Raw genomic sequence first — 23,894 nt, 5'->3', positions numbered from 1 at the left:
GACTCTCCACCTCTCTCCCCCTTTTGGCCACCCCCCGCGAGGAGATTTTCGATTCTCGCGCGCGGTGGATTCATCGGCCGACTTCCGGCTATGGATGAAGGTGAAGCGTCAAATCGCGATTAACGGCGAGCGTGCAGCTTCAAAGGGCGATTTTCCACCCGCTTGACCCGAGACGACACGTGCCGCCTCGTGCGACCTTAGGAACGATCGCACCAACTTGTCTCTGTGCTGTTCTTTATGTTTTTTAGATTCGCATCTGGATTCATTGCCTGATCGTCTCGCGTTCTTTAATCATTTTCCGTGCAGTGAACGGAAGGGTTCGGGTGTAAAGAATTTTTGAAATCGGATAAATAGGAGTTGGAACATACAAAAGTTTTAAGCGTTTCCATACTCCAAGTATGGAAGAGTGAAGATATATACAAAGTAATTTAATTCAATTAGTTTAATTAAATACGCTTTCGCAGATATGTAATTGCATATTGATATAACGAATTAAAAAACGAATTAAAAATATTCTTGTAATATGGTATAATAAAAAATTCGCAAGTATATGTCGGATTAAATACAAACATGCCTCGTTAATTAAGAACACACGTATCTCTATTCAACTCTATTTTTTTTATTTAAGATCGTATCAATCTCTCTCTCTCTCTCTCTCTCGAAGATGAAAGAAACTTGAGAGAAAAAGAGATGTCTGACTTTTGATCGAGCCGATCCCTTTTGCACGGAGATCGTGCAAGTTTCTCATGGGCGTAGGAGCGCACGTGATGCGCCCTCGCCACGTGACCTCTGTCAATACGATACATTCGAGGCCCCTCCCCCATAATCGTTGAATAGGAAGAAATATCGCTATGAAATCTTCATAGGCTGCTCGCAAACGAGAGCAACTATTTGCAAAGTGACCGGCTTTTCGAAATTGCACGCGCTTGGAAAACAAGGGGGCGAGCAGGGGATCTGGGAAAACAGTTGCTCGGACAAATATCCAAAAATTTCTATCAATTTCTGTCAACGAAACGTGGAAACGTTGTGAATCTTCTATCTTTGAAGAAATCCGATAGATCTAGACTACTTTTCCTTTTTTAAATATCGTAACGATTGGCAAATTGTTATTTATAATGATTAATTAAGAATCATTGTTATTATATTTATCGTTGAATTCTTTTTACATCAAGACGAGTGCAACTTAGCACAAATAAAAATTCGTTTCATCTTCCCTTTTAGTTTCACCTTTTTGAAAGATTTCCATCCGAGGAATAAGGAACGTTCATAATTCAACGCCGAGTTGTAATCGAGACTTTTAACGAATTGAAAACAGTTGATCGGAATGGGGAGAAGAGGGGGAATGGCGCGTATCGGTGATGGAACACGGAGGACCGATCGGCATTTTCAAAGGGCAGGCCGATCAAACACAGGGCGAATAAATATTGTTCTTTGCCAAAATCACATGAGCACACGGCCGATTCATATCCGGGTGACGACGGCCGCGATGCAAACAGACCAGAAGCTACGTTCGCGCTGTTATTCCAATTGTTTTTCGTGCCCTGCCTACCTGCCCGTCCAATTTTCGCCTAACCAAATGTAACGGCGAAAAATTGATCTCCGTTTCTAGAAACGAAAAGCGTCTCCCCCGCCTCTCATCTTCCTCCCACTCTACTCTTCACGAGTACAAAAATTTTCCCTCTAACGGAAAGAAAAATGAAGAAACTGGAACCTTTCGTAGAAAAATCTAATTTTTTTTTTTTTTTTTTTTTACTTTCGACGAACGAAAAATCTCCTTCTCCTCGGAAGAAAAAAAGAAGAAGAAGAAGAAGAAGAAGAAGAAGCGATGGACGGCCATGTGTGAAAATCAAATATCGAGGGCGGCCAGCCTCGAACTTTATTCATAAATCGGAACGGTGAATGGTGGCGGTGTTTGCCGTGCCCAGATATTAACTGTATCTATGCAGTGTGCCCACTGGGCTCACGATATTATGACCGTTCTCGGCGAATAATTAGTAATCCCTGGCACGTGACGCGCACGTGACTGCGGCTCGGCACGAGCTACACCTTGGAGGGCGGTTTCGCTAGCTGGCAAAGGAGGGGGAGGTGGAGAGGGTCGAATATAGGAGATCTTCTTGGTCGCGTGCACGCTTTAAACGGCACGGTTTCCAGCAAGTAGAGCGGCCGTTCGATTAAGCCTCGATTGATTCGTTCGGATATAACTCGTCCATTCCCCTCCCCCTTGTTGTCGCGAGTTTCGAATTTTTTTGAATGCTGCTGGAAAAATTTAGGGTCCAAGGTAGGTTCCATAGGTTCGGGTGTGGAATTTGGAGAAAGGTGATCGATTCTGCGTTGTGGTGTGGAAAACATTTATGCGACATTTTTATCAAGTGTCGGTCGATAATTAATTCGAAAATCTCGAATACGGCTTACGATTCTGAAAGTAATCTATCCACTCTAAATATTAATTTATCGAATAATTATTATGACAGTGTATCAAATAAAATTGTATGATTTTTTTTTTTTTTTTATTTCAACAAGAATACTAATATCTATCGTATTCTTCGAGCTTAAAATCAATCCTTACTAAGGATAAATATATATAACAATTTCTAATCTAAATTATATAGTAAAGAATATTGTCAAAAAATTTACATACGTTATTCTTCTCTTACATCACTCGGTTCGAGTGAATCGGAGATCCAAAAAAAAAAAAAAAAAAAAAACTCCCTATGGCAGTTGCCATAAATTGCGTACGATCCCAGCAGGATCATCGAGACGCTAAAAATCGAAGGATCAACAGGCTTCTTCAGGGAGGACAACTCGGACAAATTACGAACGAATTCGCATGGTTGGTACTCACGGAAGTTCACCATCGACCACGGTGGAGCGCGAAACGAGAAGAGAAAAAGACGGGTGGTGGTGGATTTTTACGAGCAGGAGGGCCCACGAGCTGGAGAAAATTCCCTTTATCGTTTCAAATATTCCCAGGCGCACGAAGGGTGGCGAGCCGGTCATTAATTATTTATGTGCGGGAAGACGTAACGATCGAGACGCGTGTCGAGGCTTTTAGCGGCTACGGAGAGACCTTCTGGCCGAAAGGTCGCCACCTTTGCACCTTCCGATCCGCCCTAGGGAAAATCTGCGACGACTTTATTACTAGGGCCGTTCGCACGCTTAATGAACTTTCCAGCTTTGGAGCTTTATTATTATAATGATATTTCTTTCTTTTCTCTCGATATATTTCGCGTTTCAAATTTGAATTTAAATTCTCGATGCTTTTTTTGCTCTGTTTCCGTAACGAGTTCGTTGTCTCGATTTGATGAATTTTTGAATCACTCGAGTTATCATGACGGAATTTGGAATTTTTAAGGTATTTCAAGTTGTCGGTAGATAGATCGTTGTTTAATATCTTTGTTATAACAATTTGTTGATTTTTCTGAATTTGATAACAAATATATATATATATATAATTCGCTTCATTTTCTTGAGAAAATGATAACGATATAGAGTTTGGATATATTCAGTATAGATAAAGTATCATTCGTATGTTCGAGAATCGAATTTAATTAATAGTCGCATCGATATCTTGGATTTACATGAATCATGAACGATAACAGTGTGTGAACAGGTTTCTGTTCTCAGAAGATGAAAAACGCGAACGATTATATTCGTTATCGTTCAGAAAACATGAGCATATGTTTCATGGTCTTAGGATTGATATTTGTAAAATTAGCTACGAGAAAGAATCGAAAATTCTCAAAGTATATTTTTAAAAATCCTCATAGATTGAAAATTGATTAACAATCGAGCGACTACAACTTAATTTTTAACTCGCTTTCAACTCGCGATTGGAACGAATCGTTTATCACAATCTTTTGAAAATGATAATATGCAACTTTAAACTTATATTTTAAGAAATTACAAAATTCCTTTCTACTTACAAGAATAACAATAGCAAAAATTGAAATTTCTATCGTTATCAATTTTCTAATCGAAAAACTCAAACTTGTAGGAACAAATAATATTTTCAAAAATTATAAAACAATTTTAAAAACATCACGAGGCGATTTAACATAATACTTCGCAAAATGCAAAATTGAGAAATCAAAATTCGAGGAAAAAATCGATAAAAAAATGGAGGAAAATCCATCGCGGATCCCTACGCATGGAGCAACCCTAGCCTGGTACAAGGGATCAACATGAGCTTAACGGCAGGCGCCAATATACCTAGCCACCCTCCTCCACCCCACCGCCCACATACCACGACCAAGCCGTCAAGCTGTGGTATTAAACGGGGCATGCGTGAGGTCCACGGTGGTTGGTCACGTGTACCATTTCCAACCACCCTCCTCCATCCTCGCCACCCCCTGGCCAACCGTGCGCCTACATTCTTACGATTTCTAAGGAAGTGTTGCCCTCGCGATATCGCGCCACGGGACAATTAAATTAAAGCCGTGGGGGTGAATGTATGGAGACATGTATGGAGGGGGTGGTAATCATGATTCTCTATGGGGATGAAATTTTTTTTCGAGACTTTCGTTTCAGGCGTTACTTATTTATTTTTACTTTCTCGAGACAATATTGGAATATTTTCGAATATTTATTTGAAAATAATTATTAATCGAATACGAAGACGAAATTTCTATTTTTCGTGCAAACATTCGAGAACGTGTACGACGATAATTTGTTGACATGTTCGATTATTTATTTGCCATTGAAATTGAAAGATATCTCTGGACAAGAAGATGGGATATAAGAGGGAGAGATACAATTTGATCCACTCGTTGAGATAATTTTGATCGATATTGAAATTACTTCTTTCTATCCGCGAATTGAGAAAAAAAGAAACTTAAATATTGTTCCTTTCCTACAAATACGAGAAGATTTCGAGGGAATATTTAGAGATGGAAATTGAATTCTTTATGAGAATTTCACGTTTTGTTTTCCTTAAGTCGTTTTATTATATATATTTGGAATATATTCTGATCGGTCGATAAAAATATCAAAATTTCAAATTTCCTTTAAAAAAAAAAAAAAAAAAACAAAGAATTACTTTATAAAACTTCAAAATTATAACTATAAAATCTTAATTGCTAAACTTTCTCGAATACTTTCTAAAAGGAACGAATCTAGGCGTGCAAGATTTTTTCCATCGGAAAAAACTCCTCGTCTCCAATCGAATTCGTGAATATTCTGAAACGAATTCACAGATAATATCGAGATGGCGGATAATAAAAAATTCCTACGGATCTATTTGCGATCCTTTCAAGAAATGAATCAAATCGAAAGGGGAGGGATATTTCAAACGGTCCGCGATTAATTCCGCCGGAAAACGGTCCATTTTCTTCCATCGTAATTCCCCCTCCTCCCCCCTTTTCGAAACGTTTTTTCGCAATTAATATTTCATGTTTAATATTTCCTCGAATATTTTTATTTATTCTATTTAAATATGCGAATTCCGCCTCTATTATCTATGGATCCGTTAAATTTCGATACGTGGATCGAAACGCAATTAACGGGTGCAATTTTAAATGCGAAGAACACGTGGAATGTCGTCCAATTAAAAACAAATAATGGCTGTGAAAAAAAAAAAAAACGTCGTATGTGTTGTATAAAATTGTCAACGTTTCGCGTGTTATTACAAATTGTTATTATATATGAAAGATTGGAAATGAAACACAAGTGTGTTAAAAATATATATATATATGAAAACGAGGAAAAAATTCTCTCTTTCTATAATCATAGAAATTGATATAAATATCTTCGTTCGAAAAGTAAAGAAAGATAAAGAAGATACATTGTTTCTTTTGTTAATTTTAAAGAGAAATTAATCGTTCGTTTTAATATGAATCATCGAAAATCTTCGAGATTATCGTGTATTCTTTTTTTTTTTTTTTTTTAATCTCTCTGAAACAACTTTTGATCGTTTAAAAAAAAAAAGGAAAATAATTCTAACTTATAAAAGAAAAAAAAATAGAAATTTTAGAAAAAGGAAAAACTAATAAAAATCTATTACAATCGTCCGAAAAATTGTTTGAACTGATACACGAATAAATACTATTGCGCTATACAAAAAGTGATTATCTTATGTGTTATCTATAATTAATCATCGTAAAAGTTAAAGAGTAAATAAATTTCAAAATTTATTTTTTTGTCCTATATTCGGTTCGGAAATCTGTTCCCTTTTTTAATTTCACCAAGAAATTCACGCGTTATTTGCACAGCGGTAAAGCATCGAATAAACTGCGAGACATATCCTGGTTATTTAGAACGCGACATTGTACGGTGGAGGGAGAAGCTTTTTTCATCCCTTCGAGTGTTCTGTAAGATTTAATTAAAAATCGAGAAAATCGAAGCGCAAAAGACACGTGTCAAATTTTTCGCCGCGCATTTGTTTCAAATTTACAGAGAGTTTATATGGATCGAAAATTTGTTACATTTTCTTTTTTTTTTTTTTTTTGAAACGCATGCAGATTGAAATATATAAATATATAGCTTTAAATACGTAAATTGAATAATAATACAAGCACAGTTACATTGATTTTCAAATACATTGATAATCGCTATAGAAAATTTTTAAGATATATAATAATTAAATTCATATGTAAAAAATATCTAACCATGTCAAAAAATCGATAAAATGAAAAAGTGTTTTTAAATTTTGTAAATTACTTTTAAATAATAAAAAAAATAAAAATAAAAATAATATAATACAACGTTAATTAGAGATTCAAAATCTCTCTATTTAAAAATTATTACCTTTAAAAAAAAAAAAAAATAACTGAAACAAGAAGAAACATAACATAAAATAATTCAAACAAACTGGAGTTCGAGTTTCAAAATTAAAATGAAAATCAAAATTATCAAATCAACCATTCTTTCGCTTTCTTTTTCACACACATCAACGATCAATCGATCCTTTTTCCTCAAACATTCTCTCTATCTTTCAAATTTCTTACCTTTTCGATAAAAAAAAAAATAAATAAAAATAAAACACGCCGAGACAGACAGCGAAATCATAATGGCGAAAAACGATGGACCGGTCCTCGGTCTCTGTTCATGCTTGGCCTCTAAGCCGTGCTGTGTAGCATTGTATAAAGCGCAAGCCTCGTCCTGTAGTAGGAGCCTCCCTGCTCCTCCTCACCGCACTATTGACGGGAGTTTTAATAAAAGTACCCCCACCAGGAAAGCTAAACGTCGCAGTGGAAGGACCCGGTGAACGCAGAGCTAAGAAGATATTGGGTAAAGCAAAGATCGTAAGGACACTTATAGACATCGGGGCCCGGGCGAAATTTCGGAGCAGATTGAGACCACTGCCGTCACCACCCCCGCGCCGACTAGGATAATCGTAATTTTCTCCCTTAAAGGTAATGCTGGGCGAATATCCGAGGCGAATATTCGTGGATCGACCGTGTCTTGGATTTTGTTTGTACGAGGATCGATCGTGTTATCGTTGGATTTTTTTTTTTTATTCCATCTAGAAAAAGTTGAAGAGTTTGTGATGGTGTGAAGCGCAAAATTTCTCGAATAATTTCTGGATTCGCTGTGTGGATTTTTTGTTGATCGAAGATGCACGTGTTGATGATGCTATTAAGGTGTTGGTAATCTTCCATTTGGATGTAGCACTTTCTTTTCGAGGATGAATTTTTGAATCGGGTGTTTTTGCATTCGTTTGGCGATTTCTTTGGTGGCGCTGATGAAACATCTGTGTTAACATCACTTGCTTTCGGTTTCAAATTAAAGTTTAATTATTAGTGTAATGTATTTCAGATTGAATATACATATCATCATGCCTGATAATGCTTTTTATTGAAATTTGGTAGCGTACGTTGTTGTAGAAATATGAAACCTGAAGATTAAAAATTTAAATATTTTTTAGCGTAATTATTCCATTGTTAAAATGAAATTTTAATAAAAACTTGTATCATTTTACGAATTATACTTAAAACATCCACTCCACTCCACCTATTCCCCATCATTCCCAAATTTTTTCCCACTTTTTCTTCCACTTTCAACTTCTTCAAATTCAACGATCAACGCAAGATTCATCGAGCGATCGATACATGGATTCGCGATGGCGGCCGATGAGTGGCTGGCCGGCATTAGATCACGAGCGAGCGGGTATTGCTCAACGATTTGAGAAACGCAAATAGAAGTAACAGAGGGATTAAAACAGTTTGTGGTCAAACACAGAGAGGCCCTGCCTCTCTGAATAGTAGGAACGATGGATCCTTCTGGTTGCACGGGATCCACGAGGCTCGAGTTTCTATGGGATCGACGAGGCGTCATAATAGTCACGGGGTGTGTATTCAAAGGGCGATCTTGCCACCTTGTATTCTGTGGCATTAGACCGTGATCTAGAGGCCGATTCATGGATCGAAAATTAGTTTTGAACGATTTTGATAGAAAGTCTCTCCCGAACGAACCGACACTTTTTTTCATTACCAATGATTTTTAATACGATAAATACTTATTTAAATTTTCAGAAAATTTATCTCAAGCGAAAGTTGATAATTTAATTTATCCGTTCTGAGAAAACTTCAAAATCACCTTTAAAATTTCTAATTCTAGATTTGCACGAGGTTTGATTCAACGTTATGAGAGAGAGAGAGACGCGTTAAGTTCGAAGGGTTGATGAGCCTTGCCTGTTGCAAGAGGTAATCGGAAACAAGAACAAACTGAACTGTCGTTAGACGTCGACAAATAAAAAAGAGAGTACGGTTCATTTGAATTAAAAAGGACGATTAATAGGAGATCAGTCGGGGATTACATTGGAGCGAACCTGTAGGAAGGAAAAGAACAAACCGAAACACCTGTGATTAGTTTGCGGGGTTCGGAGGAACGGCACGGTTAATCGATAGTTAAGCAAACACGAGAACTTCGTGGCTAATAGTGTGTCAAATCTAGCGAGGGTAATCGGCGAAGCCCCGTCAGCTGTGTCCACAACGATACTTTTCAATCTTGCCTTTTAAACACCCCCAAAGCATTTGATTTATTGACTCGTAGATACCGTGAGACGAACCTCCATCGACTTTCTTCATCGTCCTCGTTTGCCTACTCTTTGTGCATCGCGTGTTGTTTAACTGCAATTTTTGAAAAGTGAAAATTTTAATCGATACAAAATAAATGGAACTTTATTTAATGGTTTAGCATCTCTTTACGGAATGTCATTTTGGAAAAGTGAAAGAAGAAGAATTATATCTTACATATCTTTGAATGAGCTGGAAAATATATTGGTTCTCGGAGAAAATTCGAATATTAAAATATCGAGTGAAATTTTCTAATGAAATTTATCACTAATAGGCCATTCTATACATCTGCAACAACAATATAAAATTTATTTATACTCTCCCCTAAATTAAATACTTAATAATAATAACCTTACTTAATTTAATTACTTAATTTAGATCCCCTCGTACACAATTTCTAATTAAAAAAATTTACGTAACAAAGAATTTCAAAGAAATTCTTTACCAAACGAACAGAAAACATTTCACAAATCCTCAAAATCGATTGATGACAGGTCCCACGATCTTTGATTAATTTTATCCATTATCCTGAAAAGTAAAAATAAAATTGTTCGAGCTGAATTATTCGAAAAAAAAAAAAATTACAGAAAATAATTATAAATATTAAGCAAATCCATTAGAAAGCCTCGCAAATTCTGTCCACCTCCCATCGGATGTTCGATGAGTTTTCGATTATCCTAAGAGAATAAAATTGGTCGTCATATAATCCCAGGATCAGAAATACGGAGAATAATAATTTGGCGCAGTTTGAGAACCGCGATGGGATAGGTTGAACGCGCATGTCAGCGTTGCAGGGGGGTGGAATACGAAGAGTATCGAGGGCGGAGCCGTTGGAAACGAGCCTCATGGCTACGTGTGCGCTCCCTGTCCCACCTCGAACGATAACCTTTAACCTTATCCCGTTAAGTTCGGCCCAACTTTCAGATTTCGAGCAAAGTTCACTCGACTCGAAGGTTTCGCTGATTAACAAACGCCCCCTCGAAGGCGTTTACATTCATCGCGGCTGTGAAATGCGGGCCATGCATCCCTCGAAGAAAATGGACATTGTTGGTGAGGTAGGTGAGTCTGGCACGATCTTTTCACCAGGGTTTAATAACGCGTGGAAGATGTTGTACGAAGGATAGAGGAAGAGTTGAACTCTGATCCAGATGGAATTGGTAGAACGATCTGTAATGAGGAAAAGGAACGAGATTGAAAGTTGGTTATAGTTTATTATTAGTAATGTTGAATAGAAAAAACTTTTGACGAGGTTTGTAACGAGTGGATGTAGGATGTGTCGAGTGGAGAGAGACGTAAAATTAGCATTGAATTGATAAGAAAGCATGGATATCTCTTTCTTTTTATCTTTAATTCTTTTTTTTTAGCTCTAACTAAACCCACCGACATTTCATGTATACCTATTCCTACCATGAGGTATGACCGTTGCAAAAAAACATTTGTATCTTAATATAGAAAGAGATTAATTGGATTCGTAAAGTAAACAATACAGAAAATTGTGAATATTGAAAACGGTCATTTGACCGCGCCGTTAAAAAATGCCTCCCTTCGTACAGACGAAGCAAATGAGAACAGGTTGAAAAACTGCTGTAAACCGAATAACAAATTGCCGATAACCGAGTCTAAACGCATCTCGACACGATAACATCTACAGATCCACCTACCGATCAAACTGCATAATGTGATTTAAACGTCACCCTAACGAGATCAGGCCGCCCCCGAAATCTCTCGTTGCGAAGGGTGCGGAACGATTAATCCGTGACTTCTCGTCCGTGGCGTGATATCCTTGCCTCGACGAGGCGAAACGGGACGACGAGGTTGGCCAGCTGTCGGCTGGGACAACGGCTGCACGTACAATATCGCCCGTGGCTTTTGGGGGGCTTTTCCCAAGATGACGGCCCTCTTCCGTCGTGTTACGCCGCGTTTAGGGGCGAGTCTCTCTCTCTCTCTCTCTCCTCCTGGCGTCAGCTTGCGAAGAAACGAACGGAGCTGACCATGGAAAAACTTTCCAGGAGGGTTATTGATGTATTTCCAAGGGACGAACGCTGTGGAAAGAGAGAGATCTGGATGAAAAATTCGATCTCGTCGCGTTTTGATCACCGCCGTCGATTTCTTCGATTCGAGTATTGGGACGAGTGAAGAAGAAGATAGGTAGATACATTATTTTAAAGGAATTAATTCCTCTCGACTCGAGAAGTTTTTAGGATGTTTTGGTATTTTATCGTCGTAATATCACCGTGCGATCTCGTGAAATCAAAATGTATCGAATTTTTGTATTATTATTATTATTGGGAATGGATGATTTGAAATTGAAGATTCTTGAATCTTACGTTCGTTCAAGCGATGTCTCATCGACAATTTGATTTTAATTGATCGGCTCAAAATCGGCGAGAAAGATAAATGAAACGAGCAACCTTTCAATAATTGTTAATGCGTGTTGGATCACAATTTTTTTTTTTTTATTTTTTTTATTTTAATTTACGAACTTATATCGCTAGATTTACATAAAATATACTTAATCGATACAACTGCGCATAATGTACTCGTCTTACCGAGAAAAATATATTGCACGGGCGCTACGTGCACGTATACATAAATCCTCTGACGTTTTATATATATATATATATATCTTTTACTGGTGCACGAGACAATCTTTGTGACTGCAGCGGGGGAAGGATCGCATCCTTTCGAAACAAAGCCAAGGCATACGTTTGCACGCACACGCGCGAAACATCTTCCACCTCTTCTCAACAAGCCAATAGATACTCGATGAAAAAAGATAATCCTCGAGAATTGGAAAAAGAATTATATTTCCTCAACGTTCCCTCCCAATGTATTTACAGTCTCTTTCTCAGAAACGAACGCTTCGTCGTCGCACCACTTCTCACATCGAATTCAAAATAATCATTTCCGGGTGGCGAATACAACGATGCACACGGACACACTCACACCCTCGTTTTAAATATGCCTCTCATACAAGTTACACCATTCGTTTTGTAACAAACATATCTGTATACGTATGTATGTGTGTATATATATATATCGTCTCTATACATATAATAAAACTTCTGCAAATAGCTGCAAAATATTTCATTTTCAAAGGGGTAAAGGTTCAAAGGTCAAAGACAATTTTTTTTTTTTTTTTTGCTCGTTCATAGAAAACTATAATCTTTTTTTTTTTTTGCTCTCTCGAATAATTTTTTTTTTCTTGTTTCGTTGCTCTCGTTCAAGCAACCAATCGACAATTCTTCCTTCTTTCAAAACTTCTTCCAATAAAAAAAAAAAAAAAAAAAATACACGTCGATCGAAAAAAACGAAGGTTCGTTGGAGATCCCTGATACAATAGTCCCAGACACGACTACTTTAATATCAAAATGATCAGATCCTTCTATTTCCACGATATATATATATATGAGAGAGAGAGAGTTCCTCGTGGAAATCGAGGAAAATATGTACAGTTAAGCCATCGAGTTATTTATAGGAGCGCGAAACAACTTGAACTTATATACTCTGCGTTATGATCACTTATTATTTCTCAAGCTCGATTCCTTCTTCGTGTTTCTAATTAATAGAAATCTTCCAATACCCTTGTCAAATGTCCCCTTTTCAATTTTGTTTAACGTACGGGATCATTCGATATTAATGTTCAATGATATTATTGTTATTTTGAAAGCACAAAATTGATTGATCGAGTATTTTAAAAGGTACAAAGCAATGATCTTGAGTAACCAATTGATCTCAAACAGATTATAGCTGTATTTCTGCAAAAAAAAAAAAAAAAAAAAAAAAGATACACAGGATGTTTCATACGTTTACAATCCTTCATTTGTCTCAAAAAGTTTTAAAAATTATAGTTTATTTATATGAAACAGCCTGTATAATTCTAAGAGAGGTATCTTCACATCTTTTTCATGAAAATCGACAATTTAACAAGCGTTGCTCTTGAAACACATGTCTTAGATTAATTACACGTGACAAGGTACAATTTACAATTCTGATTTAAGGTACAATTTACAATTATACCTTATACGTGTTTCTTTTTCATTTTTTTTTTTTTTTTTTTTTTTTTTTTTGCTAGACACAATTTCAATGGAACAGGACAGAATTGAGGAATCTTGTAGGATTATAAAAGAGAGGGGGAAAGGGTGGGTAAATACCTGGATATTCCTGGAGAAAAAGCGGGATACCGTGAGATTCTACCATCTTCGTTTCAATTCCAGCACGTAAAACCAGTCCTCATCGTCTTCTCGTGTTAATATTTGCGACGCTCGACATCCTCAAAGGAACATCCCTTGCTGTTTCCGCGTCTCGCAGGGACGTTCCCTTCAAACAAACTTTGTTTACTCCCTTAGGAAATTCTTGGATGCTTTTCGTGAAACGGGCAATACGATTTTTAATCAAGAAATCTTACCAGAGGTTACACAGTGGTTACATACAAGGTGGTGTAGACACTGACTTCTAAACGACATGTTTTTTTTTTCTTTTTTTTTCTTTTTATTATTAAATTTCTGTCCTTTGTTAAAAGAAAAATCTTCTTAAGAAAGATGATTAATAACTTTAATTAACCAGATAAGTTTTAAGTAATTTCTTGTGATTCCAGATTAAATTAATCTTGAATTAGAGAAAAACTAAATTTGAAGCTATTGGTTATTCCCATTGATTGTTTGAATTATCTGCGTTGAATATATTTATTAACAGTTCAAATTAAATTTTAATTTTCTTGTTGTATGATTAGCCAAGCTTAAGTTATTTCTACTGAATCAAACTAATAAATAAGTATTCTGATATATTTATATTTGTATTAAGTTAGATTCAAGTTTGTTAAAATTAATTGATGATCTTTTAGTCTGATTAAGCCTGAGTTTGATCCGAGTTAATGGTTTAATTAAGTGCATTATAGATTAAGTACTATTTCTACCTTTTAAGTAGAAAGACAACTTGTCTTTTTCTCGTCTATTTTTAATATGCAGCAAAATTTAGCAATAATTTTATATCATTCTATATAAAACTTTCACTGTTCACCTATATACGTTTGTTTCAAAATTGTTTAAAATCATTCAAGAAGAGAAGTTTCTTTCGGAAATTGTAATTCAAATATTTCAAATATTTGTGTTTGTAAACAAAAATTATTTTACAATTTAATATTAAAATTATCAACGCATATATTTTTATATTCGAAAAAGTTAAAAGTTAGAAATATATTCATTGTGTGAATGAATAATAAGAAACATATAATCAATTTCGATACAGCATATCGAATATAACATAAATTAATATTATTCTTTTACTTTTACTACTTAAAAGCCCGAATAAACTTCTAATTACAAACAAATTCGTGTCTCGTTAATTTAAAAATCTTCAACAGTATCATTCTACTAATATCTTTAGGAACTTTCATTTTCAATTCTTCTTTTTTCCATTCTTTTCAAAATATCATTCAGACGAACAACAACAATACAATGAAAGAAAACCATCGGTTCTCACGCTCGAAATATCTCTTAAAAAAACGATCCATTCCAACTTTCTTTCAAAACTTCTTTCGGGTTAATTTTATGGCATCGTGGGGAACCGAGTTGTATCCCTAGAGATACACTACAAAAATAATCGAGCCTGGACGAAAGGTCACAAAGGTTAGAATCGACGATTATCGATTCGATTCTTATGCCAGTTAAAACCACGTGGTGTCACGATTCAAAAACGAGTGATATATTTACAAAAACGCGTTAGACCGAACTCGTTTTCGGTAAAGGTTTCAACTTCAATTCTCGCCGCTCGTGATACTCTTGGAAACAGGGTACGATGCACAGGTTGTCCTGACACTGGGGGCAATGATACTTTGTTTTCCTACGAAGCGTCCTCCCTTGGGCGTCTATCGTGTTCCAACAATGATTACAGCGCAGTGCCGGCCCTGGACGCAATACTGGACAATGGCCGACACGTAGATCCCCCGTGTTATCGCGCGTCTCCCTGCTCGTTGTCTGTGAACAAGGCAGAAATTTCAATTTAAACAAAGTTAATCTTATTTTCTCTATTCTATCGGAATTCAAATTCCTTGGAATCCCTTACTTGCGGTGACGATGAACTCCGTCTAAGCTCCGTAGTTTTCACCCTCAGCCCCGACGTGGAGCCAGCTGTGGTGGTGCTATCGGTGGTCGAGGTAGTAGTGGTGGTAGTGGCAATTGGATCCTCCAGAATGTCCTCCTCCGTTTTGATGACAGGCGCCGGTTCCACCACGATCGAGGGGCTGGTCGTTCTTCTGGGGAACTCCGGATTCGAGTGTTGCCTGTGTATCCAATAATTTCCACTGCCTGATTGCTGCTGGGTGGGCAAGAGCGGGTGGGAATGTTGCTTCATCAGGTAGGACGGCTGAGGTACGGTCAACAGGTTCGTCGTGGTGGTCACTGTCAACAGGCTGGGCTGGTTCACCAGAATCGATTGCGGCGGCAACGGGGAAATTCTCGTTTCGTCCAAGCTTTTCGACGTTTGGGGCAAGCTGAGCGTTGGGGTCGTCACGTAAATGGGGGAGGAAACGATGTGCGGGGAGGACGCCTCGCTGTCAGGCGACAAGTGATTCGACTCCTTCTTGACGCGTGGCTGGCGCAGCAGACGATACCTCTTCGGACCTACCTGCTTCGCGTAAATAACTGAAACGGAAGAGGAGATCTTGTTAATTGTTAAAAATTGAAAATGGATTTATATATTTGAAATACTGTTTCTGTCAAACATTGTGCGCTTTATTTATTTGTATAAGGGTATATATGTTATAATTAAGTTAATTTTAATATAATTTGATTTTAACGATATGTGTGTATATTTTTTTTTTTTTTTTTTTTTAATATTTATTTACGCTATTTGGTATTTAAGTCATGACAATTTATCGATTGGGAAACGAATATTTTAATTTTATTTCTAAAAGAAAACTATATATTTAAAATATACGGGAGTAATTTATTTATAATTTAAAAGTAACTTGAAAAATGGATTTAAAAAATTTAATTAATTCAAATGTATTTCCATTACAAATAGTCCGATGTAAAATGCGCGAAAGAAATTATAATTGGAAATATGATAAAAAGAAATTTGAAGATTGATTTAAACAATTTCGAGCTATGTACGTGAAATTATTAATATTATCTTGGTAAAAATATAAAATTTTACCAAAAAAAAAAAAAAAAAAATGTGTTCCTCGTATATGCAAATGATAAAATCTAATAATTAATATGCGGGCACAGATAATTTCTGCTGAAATAGTTAGATCTTCTTCTTTGTAAATAAAGTTTTATTTTATATACAGAAAATTGCTACATAAATAAAAATCTAAAAAGACGGATATCTTACGTGAACAGAGTCGTGAGTCTGGTCAGAAACAAGTTTAATTTGTTCTTCCTTCATGTGATTTATTAAAGGCGTTATACAATAACACTGACACATCAAACTCGACCCTCTGCATATAAAATTCTGTACCGTGTAATTCTGTACTGTTAAACTAGTTCTTTTTCTTTATATCTTATAATTTTTTTTTTCCTTTTTTTTTTTTTTTACGAAATATCAATGTTTAAGATAGTGTACATTACGATCAATATTTCTTTAACATTCTATATTCATCTATCATTTTGTACAGACGTTCGAAAAAAAGAAAGAAGGAAATAAAAAATTGCTTAACACTCTCAATCTGTATGTTTCGTTAAAATAATAGCTCGATTGTTTTGCCAATAACAAGTTGAACAAGCGTTCTCTAAATAAAATTCAAAATATCAATGGATGATAAAAATTTCAAATAAAACTCGATAGTTATCGAATTACATTTTCACACATGTCTTAATTTCACATGTCTATTAATTGACATATTAATTATAATCATATAAAACAGGAACAAAGTTGCAATTGCGATATTTTCATTAGACAATGAGTTAAAATTTTCAATTCTACAATAATAAATGCAACTATGTAAAAATGAGAGATAATACTTGTTCGTATACGAATAAAAAAATAAATCAAATCATATAATAAATCGCTGTTAAAATCGATTTGCGCTTATTTAAATGCTAAACGAGAAGATATATTCATTTTAATACTAATTTCATAATGATGTATGTATATATTATATACATATGTATATAGAAATTTTGCGTTTCGATGAAATACTTATCGATCATTCTTGTTTTCTATTCTAACAAAAAATAAATTTATTATACAAGAAATATTGCAAAAAAAAAAAAAAAAAATGTTAGTCCTTTGAAAGATATTGCAAGATTATCATTGTAAAAAAGGATTGAAAAATCGGACTTCCATCGAGATTAATCAAAATTTTTGTTTACGAAGAATTTAGAAAATTCTTCAATCATTAATAATAATTGTTGTTGCATCGTATACGCCTATTTTTCAATACATGTATTACTTTATTGCATCTCTCTTATTCTTCTCTATATAATTTATATAATTTTATATTAATAAAAAAATCAACAAATTATTCAGGAAAAGATTTATTCCCTCGAATAATGCAATTAATTAGCACTTATAGGCTACAACATCTTAAATCGATCAAAACTATATATACATATATATATTACAAACAATATACATTAAAAATATATAAAGAAATATTAGATATATTAAAGAAAAAAATAATAATTGGCTATTAAACATTGTAAATTTGTAAATTCAATTGTCCGTTAATTATCAAAAGATAATTCGACAATTATATTACGAATGATAACCTGATTTTCGATAAAATGTCAGATTTAATATATCGTAGAAATAAAAGAAATTGCTTGAATTGTAATTTTTTAACTATGATGAACTGTTTCCATTCACTATTAAACTATTTTATATATATTAAAATTAAAATTCACTAATTGAATTTTTTTTTCATTCTCTTATATCTGTAAACTGATTTACAATGATGTTCATATTTTATGAAACAGCCTATATGATGGAATTTTTCAAGTGGAAAAATTATTGAAAATTTCAAACAAACTTTTTGAAACATATATTTTCGCGAAAGTTGCCGTATTCGTTAAAAAAAATATATCTTTACAAAATTTTTCTCACAGATATAATTATCTCAGATATCACATCTGTTATAAAAATGTTCTTTTTCCAACAATATCAAATTAATTGTAATACATGTATTGACATTGATGCATTGTATTTTTGTCATTCATTACTTTGTCATTCATAAATTAAGTAGTTAATTCTATAAAATGTGTTAACTGCGATGTATGTGTACGTGTGTTTTGTGTGTGTGTAAATATATATATATATATATATATATATAATTATTTTTGAATTACATTTCCTATCATTATTTTATTTACTAAAAAATTCGCGCGGTATGGTACAGACTAAAGTTGGTTAAATGTGAGATAGATTTATTATACGCCACATTTTTCCGCGAATAATGCACGTTACTCCACCAACTTTAGATTATATCGATATTCATCCAAAGTTAATATTTAGAACAATAAAAACGTTAAATTAAAAGATCTTCAATAATACGTCTATAAATATCTGAAATTACAAACAAGCAAATATAATAATGTCTTGATAACTGTCGCATAGCATATAATAACTTTACGACTGTTAATGAGACTTTATTATATTTATATGTGTTGAGTGTATGGCCGTTCACACTCTATCACATCGTATATAATTCGTAGATTTCAAATGATATCATTATAAACTAAAGGAACCTGTCCAAAAATTTATTCTACTTGCTGTCAGAACTGCTTCCAGTGTTGGACAATGCCATTAATAAAAATTTGTTGTCGTCCACTTTGAACTCGTTCACTCACAATTTAAATTTTAATTAATTCTAATAAATACTTCATAAAAAAATTTGTTAAAACAATCTTACTTTAATTCATTTAAGACAATGTCGATTTTGCTTCCACTTTTTTTTTTAAAGATAAAAAGAAAAAAATTATTTATATTTTTATAATAATCATTAAGAATGAGAAGTCAACGAGCTCCAGTAGTACAATAACTCCATTTTTCGTTATATACGTGTACTCTAATGTAAAAAATTTGTAGAGTATAAAGTATTGTGTACTAACTTTTCCATTTCATCGAAATCTTTATGTTAATCTATAAACTTTTTATAGTTACATACAAATTAGGCAAAGAAGATACCTAAAATCGTATGTTTTTTTTTTTTTTTTTCGTTTTATCATTTAACATTAGAATTTATGTCCACTTTCGATAAATATTGCCGATGTAATTTTTATTTCATAAAAGATCTACTTTTCAAGCTCGTCTATACAAGTTGTCATTGGTAGCATTGTATCATGACCAATGGCTCACATCGCATTGTAATTAACACCGTGTAAATTGATTGGCATTGTAGTGCTTGGTAATGCGTAATCCGTATGTCTGCTATCGATATAACCGCTTAACATCGTATGAGGACTATGAGTGGTCAGCATGGTATGCGTGCTATGGGTATTGTGTGTACTGTGTGGAGTAGTGGGGGGACCCATTGGCGTAGGACTCTGCGAATTAACCGGCTGCGCTGCCTGAGCTGGTGGCGGTGAGGAATTCACTTCTTGCTTAACTCTCGATTTCAAACTGGGTCGATTATTCGGATAACCGCGCTTTTTGTATTCCAACCAAAGTGTTCGATTATTTACACCGAACATCCTAGCCGCTTTACAGAAACCTATGCCACCGTATCGTACGGCGTCTAACGCCCTGATAAAGTTCTCATCTGCTTGTGGATTTGTCGATCGTTTTCTCTTTATTGCGGTTTGTGGACTGGCGCATGGGCTCTGGCAGTTACTCGGGCACTGTGTCGACGGTGAAGGGCCGCTCGACGATGTGTGCTGCAATGTCCCCCCGTGCGAGGAATTCGGATAATTCGTCAGGGCGCAACTGGAACCAGTTGTGCTGGTACCAGAATACTGATCGCTGATGGTCGAAGAAGCTGTTATTTCGGGCGTGGTAAAAGCTGATGATGCTTGAATCGACAGATTCGTTTGACACGAAGACAGAGCGAAACGTGGATATGTATGCTCCATAATAGTCCATTGCAATCCTGTGGAACAGACCGGTTCATACTTTGGTCAGAGCACAGGAATTATTTTGTTATTTGCTGTATATATGTTTTCATATTAGCGCAATGATAAAAATATACTAATTACACGTATATTATATATATTTATGAGATGTGTTTTGACTAGAAAAATGATACATTCCTATGATATAATAAAATTATGACAATAAAAATTTTAATATATATTTATATAAATATATTGAAACCTAATAGCGGTAATGTATTTGTATGATATAATAAACGAAAAGAACAATTCGGCAATAATTGGCTTAATCATAATAATTAAACTATAAAATTGAAAAAGATGTCTAATGAAATAAGTTGCTACTATGTGTGTAGAAAAAATGAAGATGCTAAGCTGTAAGCAGAAAAGAATTAAAAAAATACTTATAAAAATATCTATATGAAATTAATGATATATATATGGGAATATTAAGAACAGAATATTGTGGCATGGCACAGATACATTTTAAAGCACATTTGTCATTCATCTTTGGTATAAAAAAATGTGTACAAATTTATTACGTAAATTAAAGGACAGAGTAAGGCACACATACACACTCAACAATGTTTAAGGCCCGATTTTACTGTCCTCTAAAAGAACATTATACATTGTGTGCTATGTATCTGTGTACCATGGTGAATTTCATGAATGAAACTAACCTTATAGAAATTTGCACTACTAATTAATAACATTTTTTTTCCTCTCAATTTTCGCTCTATTTTCATGTCAAACGTCTGTTGATTTGTGCAGTACATTTAAACGCATCTGTGCCAGCATATAATGTAAATATTATTTATTCACATGCAATTTTAATACTCATTACGTTCGCTATAGATTGTGTTTTACTACTAAATAACTAAAGTATATGTGTGAAAAACAGATATATCATGCATATTTAAAATGAAATTATTGCCGCTTGTGCACAAATAAAGAACAGAATTAGCAAATATGTTTGATAAAAATCGAAACAGTATTCAAAATATAATATTTTTATATTTTTTATACAATCTATAGATTTTAATTATTAATCATAACCTTAATTTTAACATACACTTTTAATTAGATTAAATTTCGTTGAGAATAAATCAAATTTTTTTATTTATTTTTATATCCTTTAATAGCATACTACTGGACGAGTAGAATTCAAAAATATAAATTTTAGATAATCAATGTATCAGAATTTATGAATGTATTTAAGAATCTATATTACATATATTATATATATGGTTTAGACTATATTAGATTCGTTTATAATCCGTCGATCCGTATTTTTAAAAACATAAATTTTAATACATTGATATAATTTTAAACATAAAATTTATATTTTTGAATCTTATTTATCAGATATTAAAAGACACAGAAATGAATAAAAAAACATTTGATTCTTTAAATGAGATTTAGCTTTTAGTTAGAATTAATTGCGAATAGTATATATAAATGTTATATAAAAATGCTGTATATAAAAATATTGTTTAAAATTTAATATTAATTTCAATATCTTTTAAAATTACCGCTTATAAAAAGAATATAGATTTTAAATATTTTTTATTAAATATATTTAAGAATAGAAAGTTTTCTTCTTATATTATATATTTTTTATATTCATACATATAGTTGTATCAAATATACAAAAATAATTTCAAACTAATTGCATATGTTATAAAAACTTACCTTGATGTGCAGGAGGTTGTGAAGGAACTGAACTTTGGGCTACATTTCCTCCTGATTGTTGACTTACATCTTGTATCGAGCCATCACTTTGTGCTGGTGTTGCTGTTGAACTATTCTCCATATTACTCATCTAAAATTAATTAAATTATGATTTTATATCTTAATATTATATATAAACAATATAATAACATTATATATAATATATACATAAAAATAAATTTATTAATTATAAAATTTATTTATAATTAATTGTATACAATTATATTTTTTACATATATAAATATTCAACAAATAATATAACTATAAAATATACTTACAATTGATATTTGATCCTCATCAATGCTTCCTTGAGATTCAGTATTTGTATTAACAGGTCTTCTTATATTTTCATTATTTTCTTGTGAAACTATTAATGGTTCTGGTTTTACAATATTGGTAGCAACTAAAGTAATTTCATTTATTTCTTCTGGCTTATCACCAGATCCAGATGTTGACCCTGTTGATGATTTTCGTAATCTCTTTCTTCGAAAGGATGGTGACAATGGAGAAGGACTGGGTGAACAAGATTCTCCACGATCTCCTCCTCCAGGTTCACTACTACCACTTGGCCATTTTGTTAAAGAAGCATTGTGCATTTCTGCAAGCCCTTTTATTTTCAAACTCTCTGCAGTCTAAATAAAAAAATTATATTGCTATTCTTAGCTTTTTAAAAAATATAATAATTAACAAAATTAATATTTTGATATTGCACCTTTATAATAGATGATAATTGATCTTGTGATATATTTACTTCACCATAGTACATAAAATCAACTATGATTTTCAAATCTGAGAATTTTACATCCTTTAATATCACAATAGGGTGTTGACATGGATTCACAGTAAACAATGACTGAAAATATGTACTACATGCAGATAGAACAACTTTGTGTGCTTGAAGATGCCTGCCTTCAGCAGCTAATGTCACATCCACCAAAGTCTCATTATTTAACAAATTTGAAAACACCGAAATGAAATTTGGTTGATGATTGTTCCATCGTAAACAGAATTGCTGCATCGACATTGCAACAAATTGTTAAATTCTTTTCAAGCACTATAACCACACCTGTAAAATCATTAGTCACTTATTTGCCTATTAATATAAGTCTTTAATATCTTTAATATAAGTGAAATATCATGGAACATTATTAAAATACATTTCACAACATTTTCAAATAAATCATTTTAAATAAATTTCACATATATATGTACCGACACGAAGAAAGAGAAAACAGAAAACAAACAGTTTACAATAAATAAAATTATCAATACTCTGAAAATTCGTGACAATAATTGTAAATATCAAGTCATCATCGAAACGTATAATTTCTTTCGTACATCACAAAACTTTTGAAGGATTTACATTAAAAACACAATTTTTGCTATCGTCGTTGGAACATGATTAAACTCAAATAAAATATTTAATGACGATAAAAACTTGAAAAATTAAATTAACATCACAATCAAGCAAGTTGTCATACTATATATAAAAAAAAAAAACAAAAGAAGAACTGTCCAACAATACGGTTACAATCGCTTCACACAATAAATATAGATTTGCATGGTGAACATAACGAAAAAGGCAGGTAAAGCGGAATTGCTCACTTCGTTTGAAGAAGTATTCCTTGAAAATAATATCACTATTAACAAAACATCCACTGGATAACACGACGTATTTCGATGCGTTGTTTAAGTATTTATTAGGAAAAACAGATTTCACTCGGTGCTGCCATGGATTCGATGAAATTTTCCACAACAGACTGAGCGATGACGCTTGTGTAATTCACAAATGACGTCATAGGCGAAAAATTAAGATTCCACGTATGGCGCGCGGCAAACTCAATGAAAATAGTTTCAATGAATATATTGATATCGCAATAAATTTCTCATATAATTGACAAATATGAGATCTTATCAACGTGCGTCCTTAGAAAATCTAACTTGATCAATATAACGGCCGACTAAGAGTGACATCTATCGAGGATCTGTCAAGCACAACATTTTTTATATCTTTCGAAATATTTTTCTTTTCGTTTGAAAATCTTTTTATCTTTGAACAAGGAATATATACAAGATATATAAAAAGAATTGAAATTAGTGCTAGGGTCGTAGATAACGTAAA

The 23,894-nt window shown here is 33.6% G+C and overlaps 1 protein-coding gene across 4 annotated transcripts; it reads right to left on the bottom strand.

The window, feature by feature from the left end:
• Positions 1–13,476: 13,476 nt before the first annotated feature.
• Positions 13,477–23,741, bottom strand: BtbVII (BTB-protein-VII). Of its 4 annotated transcripts, none has more exons than XM_086909673.1 (6): positions 23,378–23,741; positions 22,485–22,838; positions 22,051–22,404; positions 21,734–21,863; positions 15,075–15,652; positions 13,477–14,986 (listed from the first exon to the last, which is right to left on the bottom strand). In XM_086909673.1, the coding sequence occupies exons 2-6, from the start codon at positions 22,794–22,796 to the stop codon at positions 14,732–14,734; spliced, it is 1,629 nt and encodes a 542-aa protein (XP_086765799.1). In that variant the 5' UTR covers positions 22,797–22,838; positions 23,378–23,741; the 3' UTR covers positions 13,477–14,731. The 4 variants fall into 4 exon arrangements, with proteins under 4 accessions (XP_086765799.1, XP_086765800.1, XP_086765801.1 ...); XM_086909674.1 differs by lacking the exon at positions 23,378–23,741 and adding an exon at positions 23,045–23,268; XM_086909675.1 differs by lacking the exons at positions 13,477–14,986; positions 15,075–15,652 and adding an exon at positions 18,794–20,040.
• Positions 23,742–23,894: the final 153 nt, after the last annotated feature.

The sequence above is a fragment of the Apis florea genome, unplaced genomic scaffold, assembly GCF_048593485.1.
Source record: "Apis florea isolate Af1SG1 unplaced genomic scaffold, ASM4859348v1 contig_3158_pilon, whole genome shotgun sequence".
Classification (NCBI taxonomy): Eukaryota; Metazoa; Arthropoda; class Insecta; order Hymenoptera; family Apidae; genus Apis; species Apis florea.
The sequence above is the reverse complement of the archived record's forward strand: the minus strand, read 5'-3'. Positions and strand labels throughout refer to the sequence as shown.

Excerpts from the sequence above, each read along its gene's own strand:
- BtbVII (XM_086909673.1), bottom strand. The coding sequence starts at position 22,796 with ATGTCGATGCAGCAATTCTGTTTACGATGGAACAATCATCAACCAAAT. Across the intron at positions 22,405-22,484 it reads AATTATCATCTATTATAAAG|ACTGCAGAGAGTTTGAAAAT; the intron begins GTGCAATATCAA and ends TTTTTTATTTAG. Across the intron at positions 15,653-21,733 it reads ACAACCTCCTGCACATCAAG|TTATTTACGCGAAGCAGGTA; the intron begins GTAAGTTTTTAT and ends CTTCCGTTTCAG.